The sequence below is a fragment of the Eptesicus fuscus genome, chromosome 20, assembly GCF_027574615.1.
Source record: "Eptesicus fuscus isolate TK198812 chromosome 20, DD_ASM_mEF_20220401, whole genome shotgun sequence".
NCBI classification, from domain to species: Eukaryota; Metazoa; Chordata; class Mammalia; order Chiroptera; family Vespertilionidae; genus Eptesicus; species Eptesicus fuscus.
Genome location: NC_072492.1, coordinates 30,929,083 through 30,953,682, shown reverse-complemented (window position 1 = coordinate 30,953,682; position 24,600 = coordinate 30,929,083). Strand labels below are relative to the sequence as shown.

General features: G+C 37.1%; 1 protein-coding gene across 2 annotated transcripts in view; it reads left to right on the top strand.

Moving 5' to 3' along the window:
• NSF (N-ethylmaleimide sensitive factor, vesicle fusing ATPase) overlaps positions 1-24,600 on the top strand; it is a 121,072-nt gene that overhangs the window by 71,458 nt on the left and 25,014 nt on the right. For both annotated transcript variants that reach the window (XM_008149570.3, XM_028157475.2), the window contains exons 13-17: positions 794-889; positions 4,486-4,642; positions 9,629-9,762; positions 21,288-21,354; positions 23,370-23,449. In XM_008149570.3, the coding sequence (XP_008147792.1) occupies positions 794-889; positions 4,486-4,642; positions 9,629-9,762; positions 21,288-21,354; positions 23,370-23,449 (534 nt within the window). The remainder of the gene's footprint in view (positions 1-793; positions 890-4,485; positions 4,643-9,628; positions 9,763-21,287; positions 21,355-23,369; positions 23,450-24,600) is intronic.

Genomic DNA, 24,600 nt, shown 5'->3' with positions numbered 1-24,600 from the left:
ACTCACTTGCCTGCTGCTATTGGGAGTGAGCCCAGTCACACTGAAAACAGTATTGGTATCTCAGTCACTCATCAGGTCCAGGCAGCTCCAAGTACTGATAAAGGCCTGATGCTTCTCCAGATGTCTGTGCGAAGTGTCAGCTCCAGGTGCAGAAAGCAGAATACTTAGAGCTGGCACATAGATTCTCAAGCACAAAGTATGAGTATAAATCCAAGTTGTAGGTCCTTGGTCTCCTAGAATAATGGTTTACAAACCTGATCGAGCATCAGAATTACCTGTGGAACTTTATAAAAATTAAATGCCTGGACCTTCTTAAATCAAAATCCTGAAGGGGCTGGGGCTGAGTGTCTGTGTATCTATAAAGGCTTTAGAGGTTATCTGGGTATAAGAATGACAGCTAGAGTTCTTAGAGACCCTCTGTATATATTTTTTCCTCCTTATGCCTCATTTATAAAGAAGTGGCTATCCAATGTTCTTTGGTACAGATGTGTCCTAATTGACTTAACTGGTACCTGCTTGGTGGACATTTAATTTGCTTCTAGTCTTCTGCTATTACAAGTCACTGGAGTAGTTATCCTTATAATATAACATTGCGCACATCTGTGAATATACCTATGGGATAAATTCCTAGAAGTGGAATTGTTCAGGCAAAGATATATATGTTTGTGAATTTGAGAGAGATGCTATTTGCCTGTGAAAGTATGCTTTTCAAAATCTTTAGGTGTTACATTCTTAGGCTGAAAATATTCTTAAATCTTAGAAGTCCTTACATTGTGTTTTCATTTCTAACTAGGCCAGTACTAAAGTTGAAGTGGACATGGAAAAAGCAGAGAGCCTGCAGGTGACAAGGGGAGATTTCCTTGCTTCTTTGGAGAATGATATCAAACCAGTGAGTATGAATATTGAATGATGTATAAGCCCAAAAATAATAATAATTTAGGAGAAAAATAACTGCTATTTTATCAGTATTGTGGAAGGTTATATCATATGAAGTTTTTAAAAATAAAAAAATCTTATTAGAAGTGTTCAATATAAGAAACATTCAAACAATAACTGTGATAGCTGGGTAATTAGCCAATACTTACTGAAATATTTCTCATGATAGGGAGCTCACCATCTGTTAGACCGACCATCCCCTTTTGAGGCTTTCTAATTATTAATTCTTTATATTGAACTATAAATAGTTTTCTCATTGGTTCTTATACAATCTGAAGCTACTGAAACCAAAATTCATCCTAATTTATCCGTCCTCCATATGTTAGTTATATTTAAAATTAGCTCTCATATTATCCTCTCTCTACCTTTCTTGAACCTCCTCCAAGGCATGCCTTTTTCTTACTCATTACCTTTTGGTCCTTAACTGCTACAGTTTCTGAAGACTCTTAACCATTCTAAGTGCCCTTTAAAAAAAAGGTGTCAGTTTTGTTTTAATGCACTCACTAGTCATAGTTGGAGCTTTAGAGTACAGTATAAGATCATTAACTCATCCTATATAATAAAAGCCTAATATGCTAAATGTCCGGTCATCCGTTCAACCAATCAAAGCATAATATGCAAATGATATGCTAAGGCCACTCAACTGCAATGACCACCAGGGGGCAGACAGTCCACCAGTCAACCAGTCGCTATGACGTGCACTGACCACCTGGGGGCAGACGCTCCAACTGGTAAGTTAGCTTGCTGCTGGGGTCTGGCCAATCGGGACTGAGTGAGACGGGCTGGACACACCCTGGAGCCCTCCCACAGTCCCTCCCCCACTGGCCAACCTCCCACATCCCTCCCTGGCCCTGATCATGCACCAGTGGGGTCCCTCAGCCTGATTGTGCTCACAATCCGGGACCCCTCAGGGGATCTCAGAGAGCCAGTTTCAGCCCAATCCTGCAGACCAGTCCAAGGGACCCCACTGGTGCACGAATTTATGCGCTGGGCCTCTAGTTTTTCTATAAAATAACCACTAATGCTTGTTTACTCTTCATTGAGTAGCCATTGCTTGGAGTCTTATATTAGTACAAACAAACGAAGTGCAGAAAGGCCTCTTAAAGAGGTGTGTATGTTTAGTTTTCTTTTTAAAATGGATCTCAGGTGCACAGAATTGGATTAATCTTAATCTTTAGTTTGTGACACACTGTTGTCATTAGTCTACATGGGGTATAAAATAAAGTATGGTGCATGTAATTTGGGGAGAATTGCTATTTTATTGCATATTTTATAACCAAGAATCATCCATATGATTTTCTGTAGCTATACATCATTCATTTTCTTTTTTTTCAATAAAAACAATTTATTTTCCAATTACAGATGTTATAAAATATTATATTAGTTTCATATATATAATATAGTGATTAGACATTTTCATTACTGAATAGCATTGCATTATGTGACTACCACAATTTATCTATTTTCCTGTCAATGAGCATTTGGGACATTACTAAGTTTTTATATTACTAACAAGTGTTGCTATGAGCATTCTTGAACGAGTTTCTCTTAGATATATATTAAGGAATGAAATTGCTGGTTTGTTGGGTATATGAATGTCCAACTTCAAACAGAAGAATTTTAAACTTTTTCCAGTGGTTGAACCAATAAGTACTTTCCCCAGTAGTGTAAAAGAGATCCTGTCATTCTATATCCTCTACAACACTTGGTATTGTCAGACTTAATTTTTGCCATTCAGTTGGATGTAAGATGGAATCTCATTGTGGTCTCAATTTGCATTTCACTGATTACTTACGAAGGTAAGCATTTCTCCATGTACTTATTGGCCATGAGTGTCTTTCGAGAGATGGTATTCATGTCTTTGCCTATTTCCCTATTGTATTGTTTATTCTTTGCTTTTATTTTATCTGTATAAGTTCTTTATATATTTTTGACAATAATTATTTGTTGCAAGTATCCCTTTTAAAGACAAAAATCAATTTGTTTTAGCTCTATTTTTTATTACTATTGTGACTTTTAAATACAAATATTTACTTTCAAAAGTTACTAAGCAATGGAAATGGTTACTCTTTTGCTGTTGTCATTTGTAATAGATACCAAAAATATTAGAACCCAGTCTAATTGATCTATTTTAAGATTTTTATAATGACAAATAATTTGGCTACAAAAAAGGGTAAACTAAGATAACTAAGTTAAGTAGGTAGTAAGTTTCTTTTAATTATTCCATGGGTATGGGGGACAAAACAAAAATGAAGTGGCGGGATAAATAAGGAAAACTCACACATATTGTGTAGCCTGGGAGGGAGGGTCCCTGTTTCCTGGTTCAGGTATCTTAAAGCTGCTGCTGTAAGACTTAGAGTGTATACTTGGAATAATTAAAGACAAGAGTCAGCCAATCCACATACTTCCTATAGTAGTATTTATTAGGCTCCTCCTTTATAACTTTTTAGAGGGCCACTGAATGCACCATATCCAGACCAGGGAATGAAGATTTCCCTTTGTACTCAGGAATCAAAGGGCTAATGTATGCAAGGACCAAAGAGAAGTCTGAGAAATGATTTGGTAGCAAAGAAAGAGAGTAATGAGACTGTTGTATACTGTTTAGAAACACTATTACAAAGAATAATTTTCTGTGAGGTGCAAGTTCTAAAGAAGAGTTAAAATTATTCCATACATCGGGGTAGTGAAAAATTAACTTGTTGAAGGATGTAATAGTTTAAAATTCTCAAGACATAGGACCTTTACATTACATTGGGTTATGTCTTCCTACTCATTTCTTTTCCTTTTAACCTTATGAAAATTCAATCAAGTAACTAAGTACTGAAGTTATTGACTACTTTTGGCAACTGGTTTGATAGGAATTCCAATATAAGATAAGAAGTTGAAAATGAAGAGAAATGTGATTTAAACTCCAATATGTAGTGAGAACAATTAAAATTATTACATATAATAATTGCTTTTATTTTATTTTCCTAGCCCTTCAATCTTTGATTACAGCTGCTCATTCTTATCTCATTTAAAATCTTATATTTACACATATACACTTACCTTGGTGCTATTTAACTTGTAACCCCTTCCACCAAACTGATGTGGACAGGATCTCCTCATTACCGTTTTATATTCCCATTTTAATCCATGACACCTACAGGAGAGTGTCTTTGTCTGCTGAGACAAGGGTTTCTAATTTCTGAGTCCATAATCTCTTTTTCTCTTTGTTCTTAACAGAAGGCAACAGCCATGTACTCCTTATAGAACTAAGCACATAGGGACATACCCTTTCTCAGGTATTATGACAGCTTGGGCTCTGGTAGAATCTGAGCCTAGAATCTATTGTTTTTCCATTACGTCACCCAAAGCAGCTCCTCCCCTCCCCAATTTGATAAAAAGTGAAATGCAAAATTATAAAACGATGGGTTTTTTTTGGTGTGCTTTTCAGGCTTTTTACAATGAGATGGGATATTGCTCAACATTTTTATTGTGTAGGAATAAAGTATTTTGAGCAATCTTTTACATGCTCAAAATGTTTTAAACTGTCCTTTTCTTCCATAGGCATTTGGCACAAACCAAGAGGATTATGCAAGTTACATTATGAATGGTATTATCAAATGGGGTGATCCAGTTACTCGAGTTCTAGAAGATGGAGAGCTGCTGGTCCAGCAGACGAAAAACAGTGACCGCACACCATTGGTTAGCGTCCTGTTGGAAGGTGAGAAGAAATTATGAGATGGCATTAAAAGTTAAAAAACAAAACAAAACAGTACTTTTACAAAGCCATTTAGACATTCCAGAAAAATGAATTATTTTCATTTCTAATACTGTTCATCGTCTGCAAATAGCAATCCAGTATATGTGTACCAATAATTGTGCATCAATTCAAGTCCTGTTGAGGACAGAAAGTTACTGATGAATGATAGCAACTCGTTTTCTTATAGGATTGTATCTAAATTTCTATGTTACTTAATAGACTGTAATACCAAACAGTGCTGAATTCAGTTAAATAAATATTCACTGAGTACTTGACTAGTTGCTGGCAATACAAAGACATTCACAGAGTTCAATTTGGTCATAAAAAAAGACTTGTAAACAAAGTCCTAACTACAATGTATATGTATAAAGATGTGTGTGGATGCAAGTAATTTTGCCCATCAGTGTTCAAGTTAATTTAATTTAGTGCTTAATTTAGGTGGTATTTATTTATTTATTTTTATTTTTTATAAATCTTTATTGTTCAGATTATTATAATTGTTCCTCTTTCCCCCCCCCCATAGCTCCCCTCCACTCGGTTCCCACCCCACCCTCTGCCCTTACCCACCCCCCCTGTCCTCATCCATAGGTGTACGATTTTTGTCCAGTCTCTTCCCGCACCCCCCTCACCCCATTCCCCCCGAGAATTGTCAGTCCACTCCCTTTCTATGCCCCTGATTCTATTATATTCACCAGTTTATTCTGTTTATCAGATTTTTTATTCACTTGATTTTTAGATTCCCTTGTTGATAGATATGTATTTGTTGTTCATAATTTTTATCTTTACCTTTTTCTTCTTCTTCCTCTTCTTTTTAAAGAATACCTTTCAGCATTTCATATAATACTGGTTTGGTGTTGATGAACTCCTTTAGCTTTTTCTTATCTGTGAAGCTCTTTATCTGCCCTTCAATTCTGAATGATAGCTTTGCTGGGTAGAGTAATCTTGGTTGTAGGTTCTTGCTATTCATCACTTTGAATATTTCTTGCCACTCCTGTCTGGCCTGCATAGTTTCTGTTGAGAAATCAGCTGACAGTTGTATGGGTGCTCCCTTGTAGGTAACTAACTGTTTTTCTCTTGCTGCTTTTAATATTCTCTCTTTGTCTTTTGCCCTTAGCATTTTAATTATGATGTGTCTTTGTGTAGTCCTCTTTGGATTTCTCTTGTTTGGAGTTCTCTGCACTTCCTGGACTTGTAAGTGTATTTCTTTCCCCAGGTAGGGGAAGTTTTCTGTCATTATTTCTTCAAATAGGTTTTCAGTATCTTGCCCTCTCTCTTCTTCTGGCACCCCTATAATTCGGATGTTGGTACGCTTGAAGTTGTCCCAGAGGCTTCTTACACTATCTTCATATTTTTGGATTCTTTTTGCTTTTTGCTTTTCCAGTTGGGTGTTTTTTGCTTCTTTGTATTTCAAATCTTTGATTTGATTCTTGCGATCCTCTAGACTGCTTTTGGATCTCTGTATATTATTTTATTTCAGTCAGTGTATGCTTAATTTCTAGTTGGTCCTTCTTCATATCCTCGAGGGTCTCACTAAATTTATTGGCCTTTTCTAGAAAATTCTTGAAAAACCTTATAACCGTGGTTTTGAACTCTATATCCAGTAGTTTGCTTTCCTCCATTTCTTTCATTTGTGACCTGTTTTTTTGTCTCCGCATTTTGGCTGCTTCCCTGAGTTAATACTGTGGCTTTGTGTGCTAGGTGTCCTATAGGGCCCAGTGGCTCAGCCTCCCCAGTTACCTGAGGTGGACACTCTTGGTGCACCCCTTTGTGGGCTGTGTGCACAGTCTTGTTGTAGTTAAGCCTTGATCGTTGTTGGTATCACTGGGAGCAATTGACCTCCAGGCCAATTGGCTGTGAGGACCAGCTGTTTCTACGATAGGAGAACTTCTGTGCTGGAGACACCCTTATGAGGCAAGACTTGCTTCAGTGGGACTTTGGTGCTCACTGAGTCTGCCCCCTGAGTGTGTCCCTTATGGATCTGAGGAGTTGTAATCTGGATGGTCCTACTCTGACCCCTGAGTACACTGGCTCTTGGATCTCAAAGGAGGTGCTAATTTAGCCTCTGCCTGAGGCCACCCAGCAGGAGCTACAGAGAGATCTGCAGATTCCTCTTCTTTGTTTGGGTTTTGGAGGTGCCCAGATGAGGCCCAGCTGTGAGCTGCTGTGGGGCCTTGAGCCTTCTTTTGGATGTTCTGGGTCTCACTGACTCAGCTGCAGTTTGTTAGGTAAGTTTAGATTTCAAAGGACCAGGCCATTCATATGCAAAAGCCTCTGCGCACAGCTTCAATGGGATGAAGTCTCAGGGCGGAGCAAACAGCAATGGCTTCCTGTCAGCCCTGCCCTAAGAGGCCCCCGGGTCTCAGTGTCCCTTGGTAATCACTGCAAGCACCTCTGAGAGAAAGCCACCCTTGAGTTCCACCCGCTGCCAGACAGTCCAGTTTCTTCCCCCCTGAGTCTGGTTCCCCAGAGTCTCGCCCAGAATTGGAGTTCAGAGCAGTCGGGAGCTTTTGTCTCCCTCCTGCTTGAAAAAGACAGCCGCATACTCAGTTGCCAGCCCTCTCCGCACGTGCACCTCCATACATCTGCATTTTACTTCCGCAGTTCCTCTGAGTCTCAGTGTGCTTTTCTCTTCCCTTCTAGTTGTAGAATTTCCACTCAGCCAGCCTTCCTGTGGTTCTGGATGATGTACGTTTTGTCTTTTAGTTGTAGTTTTGAAGTTGTTGTGTGAGGCAGCAGTTCAGGTGTTTACCTATGCCGCCATCTTGGTTTCTCTTAGGTGGTATTTAATTTAGACTTTGAAAGATCAGTTAGGGTTTTACCAAGTAGACAAAAAGATAAAGACATTCTCTTCATCAATTGTTTATTTACAGTTATAATTAGTACAACAGAAAAAGTTCAGTGAGTCCACATCACAAGAGGATCTAGCCCTTTTCAAAGGTCTGGGGGTAGGTTCACTGAGAGAAACACATGACTCCAATACCTGAAGGATGAGGAGAAGGTGGCCTGGCAAAGTAATCAGGGAAGATGTTCTATGTAGAGAGACTACCATGTGGAAAAGCCCTGAGCCGGAAGGAGTTTAAAGCAGAAAGGAAGACTGGCTAGACATGAGACTGAAGAAGTAGACAGGAGCCAGTTCATGCAAAGCCTTGTAGACCATGTTAAAGATTTAAACTCTGTCTGAAGGTCAATGGGAAACCATTTGTAGAGTTTTAAGTAGTGAAGTGACATGATCAGATTTGTATTTTCAAAACATCATGACTGCTTAGTCATAGAGAATGGATTGGAAGGGCAAAAAAAGACACAGGAGAGACCAGTGGTTAGAATCAGTTGCATTAGCCTTAGTTGTAGTTTGATTGTAGTTTGAAGTAACAGTGGTAGTGGAGATGGAAATAAGTAAACCATTTTGAAAAATATTTAGGAGGTAGAATAAAAGAGACTTCATATTATTATTATAATTATTAATTATTAATCACAATTAAGCTATAATTCTTTCAACTCTTTCTTTTGCCAGTCACTCTACCAGCACTTTACACATATTACCTCATTTAAACCCACTTCAGTCCTGAGGATAGATGCTGCTGTTATCCCTATTTTGTAGAAAAGCTGAGGCTTGGAAATATTAAGTAACTAGATAAACTATGGGAAAGATATCAAATATAATCCCCAGGTTTCTAGTATGCCTTTTTACTAAGATTGGGAGCATTTGTGGAAAGATTTGGGGAAGAAGATTATGAATTCAGTTCAGGGCATGTTGAGTTTGAGGTTCCTATAGAATAATTGAATCGGAAATGTTGAGTAGCCCATTATATGTAGGTCTGGTGCTCTGAAGAGAAGTCTGGCTACAGTACACATTCATGAGGTGTCAGTATATTGACTGTTGTTGAATCCATGGGAGTGGATGAAGTCACTTACAGAAAGGGTATAGATTGAGAAGAAAAGTGGGCCTAGAACTGATCTCTGAAGTGTGTCAACATTTAAGGATAAAGTTGACAAAGGAGACTGAGCAAGAGTAACCAGAGAGGTAGGAGGAGGGGGAAAGAGAATGGGCTATCATAGAATCCAAGAAAAGTATTTAAAGAAAGAGGAGAGTTATCAATTGTATCTATTATTCTTAAGAGGCCAACAGATAAAGTATCTGTTAGATTTGGTGACTTGGAAGCCATTGGTGATCCTGATGGGAGCCTTTCCATGTAATGGGAATGGAAGCCATAGGATTTGTTTGAGAGTGGATGGAAGGTGAAGAGTGAAGGCAGTCAGAGTAGATAATTATTTAGGGAAGTTCCATTTTGAAGGAAGAAGAAAGAGTAGTGTTGAAGGGTGTAAAGAGGAAGAGATGGAACATATGGGGGAGAGGGTACTATCAATAACGTTGGGTTTCTGAAAAGCTGGGAAGGAAGAATTGGTTGGTTTATGGGTGGAAGAGGGACACATCTTTCATTACACAGAAGGGAAGAAGAAGATATCTAAATACAGGTAAGTTTGTAGATTTGGTGGCCTGAATCTTTAGAATTCTAGCTTTTTAAGCCACATTTGCTTCAAATACAGTTTTCCCCTGCCCCCACAATCATCTCCTAAAATTGTATTGTTTTCTTAGACAAATAATTTGGTAGAACTAAACATAAATACTGATATGCATTTGAATGTACTCCTTTTTTAAGAAGCAAAACGCTTGTGTTTTATATATTAGGCAGAAGTTTAAAAGATTAAGACTATGTGAGAAAGAGAGAAGGAATGTATTTCATCATACTTTTGAGAAATGCTAATCAGTTCATTAAGTTTAGTTGCTAATAAATAAGAGAAAACATGTCTGCCATGAAGTTGTGTCAGGATATGTTAATGAGCAACTAGTTGAGACCTCAGTACCTTGTGGATAAAAGTTTAAACTTGTTTTATTTCCCTTTGCTTAGGTTGGCTTTTTTCCCCTGACTTGCTCATATCTTTATGCAGGCCCTCCTCACAGTGGGAAGACTGCCTTAGCTGCAAAGATTGCAGAGGAATCCAACTTCCCCTTCATCAAGATCTGTTCTCCTGATAAGATGATTGGCTTTTCTGAGACAGCCAAGTGTCAGTCCATGAAGAAGGTATTAAGATTTTTACTTTCATTTTAATTTCATATCTCTTAGATGTGTGTGTACATATGTACATATATATCTACTAGAGGCCCAGTGCATGATTGAATCATGCACGTGTAGGGTCCCCTAAACGCTTTCGCTTTTCGCGATGGAGCTGGGTGCCTGTCCGCTGGTGCACCAGGCCTTTCAGAAGCCTCTGGCTCGGCGGAGGCTTCTGAAAGGCCTGGTGCCGGAGCAGACAGGCACCCAGCTCCCCCACTTTTGATGGTCCGCGGCCGCTGAGGGGGGCTACCCCGCTGAGGGGGGCTGCCTCGGACACCTGGCTACCCTGCCGTTGAGAGGCGCAGCTGGGTGTCCGCGGCAGGCCCCCTCAGCGGCCGTGGATCTGGCCATTGAGAGGCACAGGGGCGGAAGTCCCGCCCCCTGCACCTCTCAACAGCAGGGTAGCCCCCCTCAGTGGCAGCAGATCCGTGCCTCTCAATGGCCGGATAGGCCACCCCGAGTCCCGCCCCCCAGCCTCCCGCCGCCCAATCGTGGGCATAGTGGAGTGATGGTAATTTACATGTTACTCTATTATTAGATAGGATCTTTGTACGTGTATGTTTGTGTGTGTATATATATTATGCCATAGCAACTATGTTCTTCTCAAGTAGAACTAGATTATCAGCAAAATTTGGGAAGAAACAGCAACTATTTTAGATATTTAACTTTGTAATGCATTTTTAAGTTCTTTCATCAGTATACAAAAGTCAAACTATTTGAGGTCAATTAAATTGACTGTATATAGAAGTGTACCATTGAAAAGATATTTTCAAAAACTCCACTGCAAAGGGATGGCAGTGTATTAGATAATCACATCTACTTGACAACTTAATGCAGTCCTCATCCTTCTTCCTTTCTCCAAGTGCCATTTGTCATCTTTTCAATATGGCTGCTTTGAGCCATCAGTGAGTGATAACGACATAGAATAGACTTCTAGAGCTGAAAGGACCATCTGTTCCATCTCTCATACATTCAAGCAAGTGCCATGTAAGACATCTGGGATAGTAGGTGACTGCTCTTTAAAAAACAACAAAAAGCAATGATGAAGACTCTTAATGACTGTTTAATCTCACTTAGTAGCCAGTGTTTCCATTGATATTCTGATTATGTATGCTCCCAGATAGTGAAGAAATTTTATTTTGTATCTAATTGAAGTATTTATTTACCTAAATCCTTTTTTTCATTCTTGATCTTTTCTAGATAAGAACTGACTCTAAGTTAAAGAGATGTGGGAAAATCAGAATCAAGGAAAGGATTCTTGAGAATTGAAGTGCTACCTAGTGAAGACAGCTCAGGTGTTCTTTTACGGTGCTCAGAGGCCCTCACTTTATATAGACATAGGATAGAATTACTTCACTTTTTCTTTAGGAAAGAGACAAGCAGATTCCAAAAAAATATGTTTGAAAAGTTAGTCTCTTGTTAGTGCAGGAGGCAGAAAATTATTTGTGTAGGGTGCTTGAAATGGATGGAGGAGGCAGAACTTGGAGCAGGATTCCAGTCCTATACACTGAAATGTGAAGATAAGTATTCTATATAAGGGGCCCTGGCCAGGTCAGTCTGAAAATATATAAGAAAAAATATATATATATATATATTATATATAAGAGCATCATCCTGATACACCAAGGTTGTGGGTTCCATCTCTGGTCAGGGCACATATAAGAAGCAACCAATGAATGCATGACTAAGTGGAAAAACAAATCGATGTTTCTCTCCCTCTCTTCCCCTTCCTCTTTCTCCTAAATCAATAAATTAAAAAATATTCTATATAAAGATATTTGAAATTGAATATGAAAGAGAAGGAAATGTTTTCGGATACCAAAAGAACTTAAGTATCATAGTCAATTTATTTCATGTCTGAGGTGAAACCAGTAATATCTATTCTCAAGAAAATCTGGACAAAATCATGAGACCAGTAATTTCCTTGATGTAAATAGGGGTTAGTTTTCTTTGTTGTTTTTTTTTTGTTGTTGTTGTTTTGTTAGTGTTTTTCCCCCCTTCTAAAGGGAACCCTTAAGCCATATCCTTTGGTGAAAATTTTAATAATAGCCCTTGGAATCTGTGGTCATTTAATTTTCCTTTTAATTGAACAGCTAATTCTACTGGCATATCTCTAACTCCATCTACTCCTTATACTTGTCAAAAGTAGTCATCTTCTACCCTGGCTGGTGTAGCTCAGTTGGTTGAACATCGCCCTGTGCACAGAAAGGTTCTGGTTTGATTTTCAGTCAGGGCACATGCCTGGTTTCAGACTCGATCCCCAGTAGTGGGAGTGCAGGAGGCAGCCAATCTATGTTTTGCACTCACATCAGTGTTTCTCTCTCTCCCTCTCCCTCCCTCTGTCTCTATAAATCAATTTATAACTATTTTTTTAAAAGTAAAAAAATTAAAAAATAGTCATCTTCTGTACAAATTATGAATTACTCCATTGCTTTTCACCAGCTGCCAGCCTCTGCCTCAGATGTACTCTGAGATGTGAGTGGATGGTCCTAGTTTTTCTATAAAAGTTTTTAAAAAGTACTTTAGGCTCCTGCAGATCAAAGCTGCTTTGTAAGTGTGAGATATTATCATTTTTATTATTTTAATCTCTTGCAAATTGACTTGAGGGGGGAAGGTAATATGTGCTGATTTTAGAGGCTTAAATGGTTAAATTAATGGCTTAATAACTTATGATTTAATCTTTAAATTGTTGAAGCCTTTCAAGACAGAGTTTTAAATGAGTAGAAGTCTAAGGAATATGAAAATAAGTGTCTATACAAGCTTATTCAACATTGTTTCAATTCATGATTCACTGTCTGGATCATCCATGCACCCTTAAAGTTGCAAAAATGTTTTCTGTTTCAGCAGTATAATAAATACATATTCAACTTTTTGTTTTTCCTTGGGGAAAAGATTTTATTCCCTGAAACTAAAGTACAGAACAGTGAAAGAATGAAGCATAGGTGTCTTAGAACTATATTGGAAATATTGCAGAATCTTTCTCTGCAAATAATTTTCACATTGTTGCCTAATGATAGGTTGACAAAAGCCTGAGGGCTCAAACCAGTCTAAAGGTGCTAAGTTTTTCAGGTTGCTTCTAAAAATGAAATATAAATGCCACTCTTAAGTAGTTCTAATCTACCTCCCACCACTGTTGTCTTCCCTCCATTTGTAGTGTGAGGATGGGAAGATTTTTAATTTTTTTTTTTTAGAGCACAAATAATTTATAATGTTTTTATCATTCTGGAGAGGACCGTTCTTTCTTTATAAGTGCCCTCCCCCCAACACACACACACACACACACCACCCCCAAATTAGGAGAAAATAAAAATGAGTTTATGTTTGTCCTTCAGTTTTCTTCTCTGCTCAGACACACTTACACACACACATTATGTATTGGGGATCACACTGGATGTACTGTTTTAAACTGTCTTGTTTCACTTAATTATATTATGAACTTTTGTGTGTTGTCATTTTTTCTTATCTGGGTTTTATTTTTCATTTTTATTTATTTTTTAGTTTTTTTCTCTTTTGCTCAGTCCCTCTACCTGCCCCTCCATTATGAACTTTTTTCAATGTCATAGAAATGTATCTCACTATTATATTAAATTAATAGCTATACAATATGCATTTAAGCATTCCCTTTTTATTGAACATTTAGGTTGTTTCCAGTTTTTTCCCCCAATTACAAATGATATTCTGTGGAACTACCAAACTAGGGAAATTACTGTCACCATTTTCTTATTAGATTTTTCTTAGAGTAGCATTATATCTTACTGGCTGAGAACTTGGGCTTAGATTTCAAATAGATATGAATTTGAATCCCAGCTCCACCACATTTCTTGACTATAAGCCTCTGTTTTCTCATCTGTAAAACTAAGATAATAGTAATAGCTGCCTTATGGGTTATTATGAGAATTAAATGAAATGGTAATCTATGTAAAGTATCACACAATGCCTTGTGATATAATATGTGCTTGATAAAGTGCAGTGGTTATTTTTACTTATCATTATTATTGTACATACACTTTTGGTTATTTCCTTAGAATAAATTCTCAGAATCAGGATTGCTAAGGTAAAAATATGAATAATTTAAATATTTTTAATAATACTGCTACCAAAACTCTTATGCCAAAATAATAATGATTTATAGGATCCCACCTCTTTAGAAAGTTGAACCAATTTATGCTAGCACCCCATTTTAGTCTCAGTTTCCTGGGACTCTCAACCACACTTAATGTTATGAAAATTTTTTTTGCCAATTTCATAGGTAAAAGATTGGCATTTAAGTATTTCTTCAGCCACATTTTCATGACTAAATGCTCAGTTTTAAAGATTTTTCAAAATGTTTTGCAATGGCAATAGTTTGTGAAACTGGGAAATATTATAACATTAATTTTTGTTAAAGAAGGATGGTCTGAATAGTTAATTCATAGAATATCTCTGTATACCATTTTATTATTTAAACTAAGAGATAAGAGTTTTTGTTAGTAAAGAGGGCCATTAGACTTGTTTTAATGAGCGGCTACGATTTCACTGTAATTAACTATTGCTTTTTGTTCACATATGGATGGTATTATAATGTATGAAAGTAGTTTATTCTCAATTATTTTAACATTTACCTTTCACTGCTCTTAATTTGCTTAATGAGTTATTTCTCCAGAGGTCAACTTCTCACCACTGCCAGTATGTATGAGGTATTATCCTCAATCTGGGGGGTACCATATGTTCCGTTCAGATATCTGAAGTATTTGCAGATCTTTCCCCCGTTTATGTTTGTTTTCCCAACTTCATTCTATTTTAAAATTTTAATTCCAGTATCCATTTTTGCATCTATACTTTTTTAGAAATTTGTTGTAGTAGTCCTATTAGTATCATTAAATGAACAAAAGGACAAAGCAGTAAATTTTGATTTTAACTCATTACCTAATCTTGATGCTTTTCGAGTATACAAAAAAAAAAAGTCTGATGTGACTAAATTACTTAAATAAAATTAAGTAAAAATATGAGTGATTTATAAAACTATACCCATTAATAACATATTCTTGCTTTTAAAGGATTGAAAATTAATGGAAGACATTTTCCTTTCCACTAGCTTTGCATGAAAGAAATAATCTTCTTTGAATATCCTCCTGTAAATCCCACTGCAAATTGAAGTCTTCACAGAACAGAATCATGGTGCCTAATCCTCCCTTTTCGGGGTTTAGTCCATACAAAGAGCAGAGCTAGAAATTGGATCTTTTGACAGCAGTTACTAAGCAACAGAATTTGGATGTTTTTGGTTAACATCCTAATATATCATGTAACTGGTTTGTTGAAGTTTGTGCATGTATTAACTGAGAGAAGTGGACACTCCGGAAGTGATTACAGGTCCCTGCATGGCTGGGGGCAGCGGGCGCTTGTTGTTGTTTTGTTTAATATGCGTTGTCTTTTGGCGCACAAAAGAAGATGGGATAGATCTTTAGTAGAACTTTCAGACTTTGTGGCTTTTTATATTATTAAAGACTACCTCACTCTGTGGCTCGCGTTATGTGAAAATATAAGAATTTTTCCTGAAAAGCAGGGAGAACAAATAAAGGATTTTAAGGTCATTCCAGGAATCTTTAGTGCTTTGCCAAAAGTTTAGGTCCACTTCCTGAGGCAGTTTCATTAGAAGACAGCTAATGTTTGCTTGGTTTACTCCCAAGTTATTTTTAGAAACTAGAGATTATTACTGATAGCACTGATTTGAATTTGCTCATTTACGTTTTTATATGCTACCAAATATGATTAGAGTGTGCTTTCAGCTAATTGTTGACAGATTTACTGCATTAGGGATTTTCTAAGTCATCAGATTCCTACTAACTAGGTACTTCCCGCCAACCACTTCAGAATTAAGATGAACTCTTTCAGCCCCCAAAGGAGCAGAGAATTTGGCTTCACTTGCCTCAGAGCACTAAAGAGGTTATAGAAAATAGAGGACAGAGTCTACTTAGAACACGCTTGCTGTGGTTGTGATTCTGAAAGGCTGTAATTAACATGGAACTAATACTGGTCTGTTCCCACCTGTATTCACGTGGACTCCAGGGTCTGCAGGTGCTGCCATTCCCCTGCACACAGGTGGCTCCCAGCTGGTCGGAAGATTCCAGGAGTGGGCTGTGTGCCTTGAGAGCTTGCAGTGTCCTTGAGGACCAGATTCAGACCTGCCCCTCATCCTTGTGCATCAGGAGCCCTACACCTTCTTTTCCTCAGTGCTTAGAGTGCAGCCAGCCTGCTCTTGCCTCAAGCCCAGGCTCCCCACATGCTAGGTTGTCTCTTATGACCACTACCTACCTTTGCACATGAGAGAGGTGGTACCAGAGAGCCTAATGACAGTCTCGTTATGTCCGTATCGAGAAATAGACTAATTCTGTTTTCTAGAGACATTCTTCATCTTCTAGAATAGTCCTCATTATTTCCTTGTTGACTGATATCACACTTTTTCTTTCTTTCTTCCTTCCTTCCTTCCTTCCTTCCTTCCTTCCTTCCTTCCTTCCTTCCTTCCTTCCTCTCTTGATTTTAGAAAGAGAAAGAGAGAGAGATCAATTTGTTGTTGCACTTCTTATGCATTCATTGGTCGCTTCTTGTATCTGCCCTGATCCAGGATTGAACACCAAATCTTGGCATATCAGGATGATGCTTTAACCACCTGAGCTACCTGGCCAGGGCCACACTTTTTCTTTCTTCAATTCTTTCCTCTTTTTTTTTTTTTCCTCTTTAGCTTTTTCTTTCATACTTCTCACTCAACTTTAAGACTATATTTATAAATATGTATATATATATTTATATCTACACACTGATAATTTTACTTGCTCTACAGGAAACTCCCTGATAAAACTAGGATGATCATACACTACAGTTTGCTTTGAGCAATCCTGGTTTTTACCTGTTGTTCCAGTGTGATTATTAACATCTCTCCCCTTTCAAGTGTCCTGGTTTGCATGATAACTTATGTGATCCCCTAGTGATAACCTCTCCAGCAAGAAAAGGCTTGAGTATCATACTTTCATCTTACTAAATGAGAGGATAAGAATTTAAATTATTTTTTTAAAGAGTCTGTAAGATACAACCATTAGCCTAAGCTTCAGCCCACCGGGCTAACTGTTGTGTTGGCATCATTTGATCTGGAGCAAGTACTGTGTATCTGCTGTATGCTGGTACTGGAGAGAAGTTTGGCACTCCCAGTTGTAATATTCTAGCCAGGCAGTTTGTACAGCTTTACCTTTTTTGCATCTTTTCTTCTAGTATTTCTCCTCCTTTTTGGATTTATCTACATAAAGTTGCAGTAGAACGTCCCAGCGTAGTGTGTAAATGTCTCATTTATATTTTAGTCTGGCAGCTAATCCCAGATATTTGCCAGTTGAATCTGAGTATCTTCTTAGTGAAGGCTCTGCTGGGGCCTGGACCAGGAAGCTGAGAAGAGAAGCAGCTGGGGAAATTAGGCAGAAAACATGAATCCAGAGGAAGAGTGATTAGATAAGGAAAACAGTATGTATGAAGTGAATGGGGTGTGTGTATTTAAATTAGAGCGGAGTTGCTACCTGAAGGAGTTTCAGTTGACTGGTCAACTGAAACTGGTCAAGTCACAACTAGAATTGCACTGCCTTTGTCATGGTTAGTATGTTAAGAGTCACCTGTGAGTGCTCCTCTCCCCGTGATGCTAATTAGTGCATTAAGAGCTATCTGTAAAAAAAAAAAACTACTTTAGCCCTGGCCGGTGTTGCACAATGGTTAAGAGTGTTGGCCCATGCGCCAAAGGGTCTTGGTTTCAATTCCCAGTCAAGGGCCACGTACCTGGGTTGTGGTTCACTCCCTATCCCTGGTCGGGGTGCATGCAAGATGCAACCAGTTGATGTGTCTCTCTCACATGGAAGTTTCTCTCTCTCTCTCTCTCTCTTCTCTCTCTCTCTCTTTTCTTTTCTCTCTCTCTCTCCCTTCCTCCCAGTCTCTTTGAAAAGCAATGGAAAAAATATCCTCAGGTGAGGATTAACAAAAACAAACAAACAAAAAAACCCTACTTTGCAATGAATGACTGCTGTAGGTATTTTTCCCCTAAAATGTTATAGGTAGCCCATGCAGTCAACTGTGAAGTGATGTGTAATGCTTCATGAATCACAGTGTCTAAGTTGGTGAGACTACATAGCAATTTATCATCAGTTTAGACCCAAGCAGTGTGCCCAGTAAGGTCCCTGTAGCCATGTAGACTCTGCATTGTTTTTGAGAACGGAGAAGAGCTGATTTGGGGAAAATGTAGAAAGTAGTGTCTCAGCTCCTGTGGCTCTAATGCACGATATTACAGCTTGACAGATAGAATGAATACTTGCATCAGAGCCTTCAGTAGAATTCTGAAAAAAATATTTTGAAGAACAAAGCATTATTTTCAGTGACTCCTTGAAATCACCTGAGTTTATAGGCTACCACATTGGCTGCTGTATTGGTTCAGTCTTTAAAAAACAGCAAAGAACCATAGGGGAACTGCTTCCAAACTTCATCTCTCACCCACCACTCCGCACACACATCACACCAACACTGACCCCCTTCATTTTAATTCTTATTGACTATGTCAGTTCCTGCAGTGCTCCTGAATTTTCTCACGTCTGCCTCCTAATATCCAGTATACTCTGCTTGGAACATTTTCTTCCCTGTTTTCCACTGGTTGTTCATCCTTCAGATCTCAACTTAATTATCACTTTCTAAATTTAGGAACACAGCATTGACTCCATAAGCCTCTTTTCAGTCAGGCTAGGCTAAGTTATGCTGCAATAATAAACAACCCCAAAATCTCAGTGGCTTAATACAACAGAGTTTATTTCTTGCTCATAGTACATGTCCATCATGGTTCAGAGGCAGAGCTCTGCTCATTGTAGTTTTTCAGAGATTCAAGCTAGTAGCAGAGGCTCCATCTCACATGTGATTCCATGATACCCAATCAGGATAAAGGGAGTATGGTCAATCATACAGTGACTCTTATGAATGCTCCTTCCAGAAAACGATACATTTTATCATTTTTATCTACCTCACAATCCAATGGGGAGACAGATAGCTAAGGAAGAAAGGGTAGAATGGATTGTGACACAGTGTGGGAAAATGACTGAAGGGTATAGAGCAGTGGTCGGCAAACCTCGGCTCGCAAGCCACATGCGGCTCTTTGGCCCCTTGAGTGTGGCTCTTCCACAAAATACCATGGCCTGGGCGAGTCTATTTTGAAGAAGTGGCGTTAGAAGTTTAAGTTTAAAAAATTTGGCTCTCAAAAGAAATTTCAATCGTTGTACTGTTGATATTTGGCTCTGTTGACTAATGAGTTTGCCGACCATTGGTATAGGGAATGGTGTAAAGCAACAGAGCTATTCTTTCAAGCATGCTTTCTTTTATTCATGCATGCAGCAAACATGGATTAAGTACCAGTGAAGTATCAGACCTTGGAGACATACTACTTGGGTAGACAGTGCTTACCTTACAGAATGTAGTGTGCTGGGGAGGGTCTTTCCATCTAGATTGTCAACATGAGTTGTTTTTTGCTTTTTAAAAAAATTTTGTTTGTTTGTTTGTTTGTTTTTCATCTTTGAGGGTGACTTTTGAGCATAGAAAACACCATATGTAGCCCTGGCCACTATGGCTCAGTTGGTTGAATAGTAGCCTATACACCAAAAGTTGATGCCTTGTCAAGGGCACATATCCAGGTTTTGGATTTGATCCCTACCCCAGTTGTGGCACATATTCCCATCAATTACCTCCAGAAAAGATCATCTGTAGCTAATTTGTGGTCTAAAAAATTAAAATAAAACATATCAAAATTATATCATGTAAGAGTTTTTAACACAAAAGTAAGCAAACTTTTAAAAAGTCTACTTACATCTCCTATTTGTAAGTTTAGAAAAATTTAGCATTTACTTAAAAGGGGACTTTTACAGTTTAATTAAATTTCTTTAAATATCTTAAACTATATTTCCACATTTAAAATATTTTTTCTCTTTGAAGTACTTTAGCTGTTTGTCAAACAAAAAATATTCTAAATTTCAAAGTAAGTATATAATTACATTTATTTAATAATAAATTAAATTAAAACATAAGTATGGTTAATCTTAGATTATCTTTACCATTTGCAAGGCTATTAAAGTTATCTCTTTGCCTTCCAAAATAAAATTAATTATTCAATTGCATATTTCAAATTGAACTAGCAAGGCTAATCCAGTAATCTAATATGGTAAATTCTCTTAATTATTGCAAATATTTTAAAGACGAAGTATACACAGGTTGTCTTCAAACTTAGTATGAAAAATATTAATTTTGTTGGTTTGATTTACTTTATTTCTATACCTAACTCTTAATCTTATATAGTTAGAAGATAGCTGCTAAGGAATATTATGTTACCCCAAGCAAGATGGAAGGGAGAGTTACATCTTGGTCACTGAGGTTACTTATCAACCAGAGAGCTTGGGCTGGGATGCAGGAATTAATTACAGATGACACGAATGGGATGCCCTGAGCCCCAGTTATAGTTACTGGAAAGGAGCCCCCAACTTTTATAAAAAGGCTGGTCTCAAAGCCTTGGGTGCTTATATTCAATTTTTACATAAATGAATTCTCTTATCTGGCTTGTAATTGCTACGTCCTTATCAGGGTATAACTTTTTTTAAAAAAAAATATTTTATTGATTTTTTACAGAGAGGAAGGGAGAGGGATAGAGAGTTAGAAACATCGATGAGAGAGAGACATTGATCAGCTGCCTCCTGCACACCTCCCACGGGGGATGTGCCTGCAACCAAGGTACATGCCCTTGACCGGAATCGAACCTGGGACTCTTCAGTCCGCAGGCCGACGCTCTATCCACTGAGCCAAACCAGTTTCGGCTATCAGGGTATAACTTGTTCACTGCTTGGTTTAGTGTCCATTTCTTTGGCTATCATAAGACAATGTACTATTATCTTTTGTCAGAGTCTAAAGGTAGAACCAGATCTATCTAGTCCTTTATACCCAACTTTCATTCTTTTGTAAACACTGACCATTATGGTCTGATTTGAGTCGACAAGCTTCTGTTCTTTCAATGTTATTCCTGCTTAAAAGGGTCACAGTTCTTACAGATAATAAAATGACATCCAGTTTTATTCTACATATCCCTTGTGGCTTCATCTGGCTTTTGAGTCACAACACTGAAGTCATGTTCCTGACATAGATAGGAGAGACCTTTGTGATAAACTTGACAAGATTTGTCTGTTCTCAGCATCCCAGGTAGGACATAGCCATGATCTAGTATCATTTTGGGCAAGTCATTTAACTGCTTTGGGTCTCAATTTTTTTCATTCTTAAAATGCAAGAACTCTTTTAGTTCTAAAATCCTATTATCTTTTAAATTCTAATTTAATGTAGTCTGAAATATTGGTGTTTTACTGTGATTTGTTTAGGTATTGCTCAAGAATTAACAACATTTAATTTTTTTAGAAATTATCATAATTATGGAGAGCAGTGAGATAATAAATGGTTTTGCTTCCTTCCAGATCTTCGATGATGCTTACAAATCCCAACTGAGTTGTGTAGTTGTGGATGATATTGAGAGACTGCTTGGTGAGTCATTACATTTGCTATTGTACTATCTTTGCCATATTATAGCCAATGTCTCACAGCTTATAAGAGGAAAAATAACAGGTATTTATAAATTATAAGGCAATAGAAATACCTTTCTTTGTCCTATAAGGAAATATAACATTATCTCTTCTCTCTCTAGTTAATGATGGTATTCATGTTAAGTATGCCTTATGACTATAACTCGGTTATAAGTTGTTTTCTTGTAAGGACTCCTGCCTCGTAATATTTTCTATCTTCTACAGAGTTCCCTGCCCATAATAAATGATTAGTAATTTTTGTTGACGGATGTATTTAGTGCCTGTAGCTCAGAGGTTTCACTTATGAACTTGACAGAGCTAATGAAAGTAGGGTTTATGACTAGAGTGAGATAACACTTGGGGCAGAAGCGGCAAGCTTTCGGTTACCTCAGTTTCTGCTCTTATAAAAGAGATATAAAAAGGATATAAAAGACTATATCCCTTCCTTCCTTATCCCATGGAGTAATTGTGAAGACAAAATTTATATATAATAATGTTGAAAACATTCTGAAAGTTAAAAGTACTCTGTGGTAATTTTAAAAAAATATTTATTAAACATTTATATGCATTCTTACAGAATACAGATGTGAATGAGTCTCTGCACTCAACTCAAAACGTGTAATCTACAAATAAATTCCAGAAAAGTATTATTCTTACATTTTATTTCATTGCATAAATTAGATAACTCTGGAATAAACTTATAACAGTGGCTCAGGATGTTGTAATAAACAATAGAAATGGCACCCACCTAGTGACTTAATAAACCTCTGAAAATACTATCTAACATCTGCCTGATTAATCCCTTCTTCCTTAAGCTATCCACACTGGTGTAGAAATGATTTCAAGTTACCTATGCTGACTACATTTTTTCCCATGATTTTCAGACTTGCTTTAGGTCCTCTATTATTTATTTTTCTGTTTCCTACGGCAATATTTGTTAAAAAGCAAAGCAGGTATATCTGTGAGATCTTTTTAAATTGATAGTTTTATCTAATGACCTGGGTTTTTGGTCTGCTGTTTTTAATACATTTTAGCCCAGTTTATAGGATTATTCCTTTAAAAGCTTTTAGGCACATACTCATAGCTCTGTGTAAATTCCTTTATCTAAACACAATTGAAATGTGTGGTCATAGCAACACTACTATGTCAGGAATGTGTGCCCTCTGAGTATATTTTCACTTGTATGAAGTTATTATCTGTACTTGTTTGTTCATTTATTCACCAAGCATTTGCTGAGCCCTTACTGTGCCATAATTAGGTCTCAGAAAAATAAGATGCTGTCTGTCATTATAACATATATTGGCAAAAATTAATGCAAAGTAGAATGTGCTATTGTTCTGGATAATCAGAGAAGGGAAGGAACACTTTTGACTTCAGAGGGCTGATGCCTGAAGGTAGCTCTAAGCACAGGGCATGGGTGCATGTACAATAGGCAGAGAAAGCTAAGGAGCTGGCATTGGTGCAAAATCTTGAAGGAATGGTAGAAATTTAACAGGTAAAAAGTTCTTTTAGCAAGCTCTTTGTTCTTCACCATCTGAGGACCAATCTTAGTGGCTCTAACATCTTTTCAGTTATATTGAAGTACCTTTTGTACATTATTATTACGTACCATTGCCCCCTCTACCCATTTTCTAGTATGGTGTTTTGTTGCCTGTGTACTTACTGTATTGCCATAGTTTGCAGTAATTTCTTGGAAATGCTTAGTAAATACATTTGCGGGTTTTTTTCTCCCTTAAATAAACCTGTCTCTGAATATGTCTATATGAACTCAAAATGTATATTTAGAAGCTTTTTAAAAAATTTACAGAAAAGAGTTGCTATATAATATTTTATGCATTCAAATTATTCATATATTTGTTTCTTAATATCATTAGTTGTATGACTGTTTCTAGAACTGTGTTTGCTCTTGATGTAAAAAAAATGAATGTTTGGAATATGTGCATCAAATCCCTAAGCATAGTAATATTTCTCTTTCAGATTATGTCCCTATTGGCCCTCGATTTTCTAATCTGGTATTACAGGCTCTTCTTGTGTTACTGAAAAAGGCTCCTCCTCAGGTAAAAATAATATAAGGAACATCTTCACAGAGTTTTTCCAGTAAATTGCATATAATGGTACACTCTTTCTATATAAGCAGGTTATAATAAATGCATAAAATTCTTTTGAGGGATTTTGAAAGGTCATCTGGTCTGGCCTTCTGTCTTAAGGTAAATGATTTTCTTAACATTCAGAGTTTTTCATTCCTTTTCTGAAGGTTTCAAAATCTTAGTTTCTGTTAGCATTCTGTTTTGTTTTTTAAGTTCCCCATCAAATAACACATCTTTATTCCCTTTCGTTTCCTATGAGAGATTATGATATTAATGTGGAAGGGATTAAGTACACGTTCTCATTTGTTTCCTTTATCATTTCATAGGTTTTCTGAGAATTTTTATTTGGGGAAATGTATTTCCTATAGGCAGATTTTTTTTTTCATTTTTATAGATGAATTTGAGTTGTTTTTCTTATGGCATGTGGCATATTTAAAGAGTGAGTTTATAGCCAGGATCTTGGTTCATGTGGTTACATTTTTACTGATGTGGCTATTGGAGACTGGTGATTTTGATAGCTTAACCCATTTAAAACTAACCTATGAGGGCTGGTTAAATATGTTAATTATGTAGAGGCTGCCAGAGCATGTTTGTCTATGACACGAATTCTCTTGATTGATTCTGTGTGCTGCAACCTTGAAGAAATACCAATCAAAGGCAGATACAAAGGGACTGAGTACTAACTTGAAAAATATCTTAATGTCTGTATGGGAATCTCATATTTGAAATTAGAGACATAGACTATATGGGAAATATTTAATATTAAGCTGGTAAATCTAATTTAAATTGTGTGTGTCTGTGTTGTATGGGTGTGTTACTCCTAGAGGAAAGGACTTGTCTTGATTTTTTTAGTGTTTTTTTAAAAATTTCTAGAATAGTGAAAATAAACATAACCTACAACAACTTTGAAATTTTATTACATATTTGCATTGTGAAAGGATTTTTAATCATCTTTCCATAAACTATTATTCCCAGTAATCAGAGTATTAGCTTATACTTATACTGAAGTTAGAGAAGTAAGAATATTTTTTCCTTCTCTGATTTCTTCAGTAAATATATAAATGTATTCAAAGTTGCTAGAATGAAAAGAAATAACCTCAGTATATAAATACATCATATGC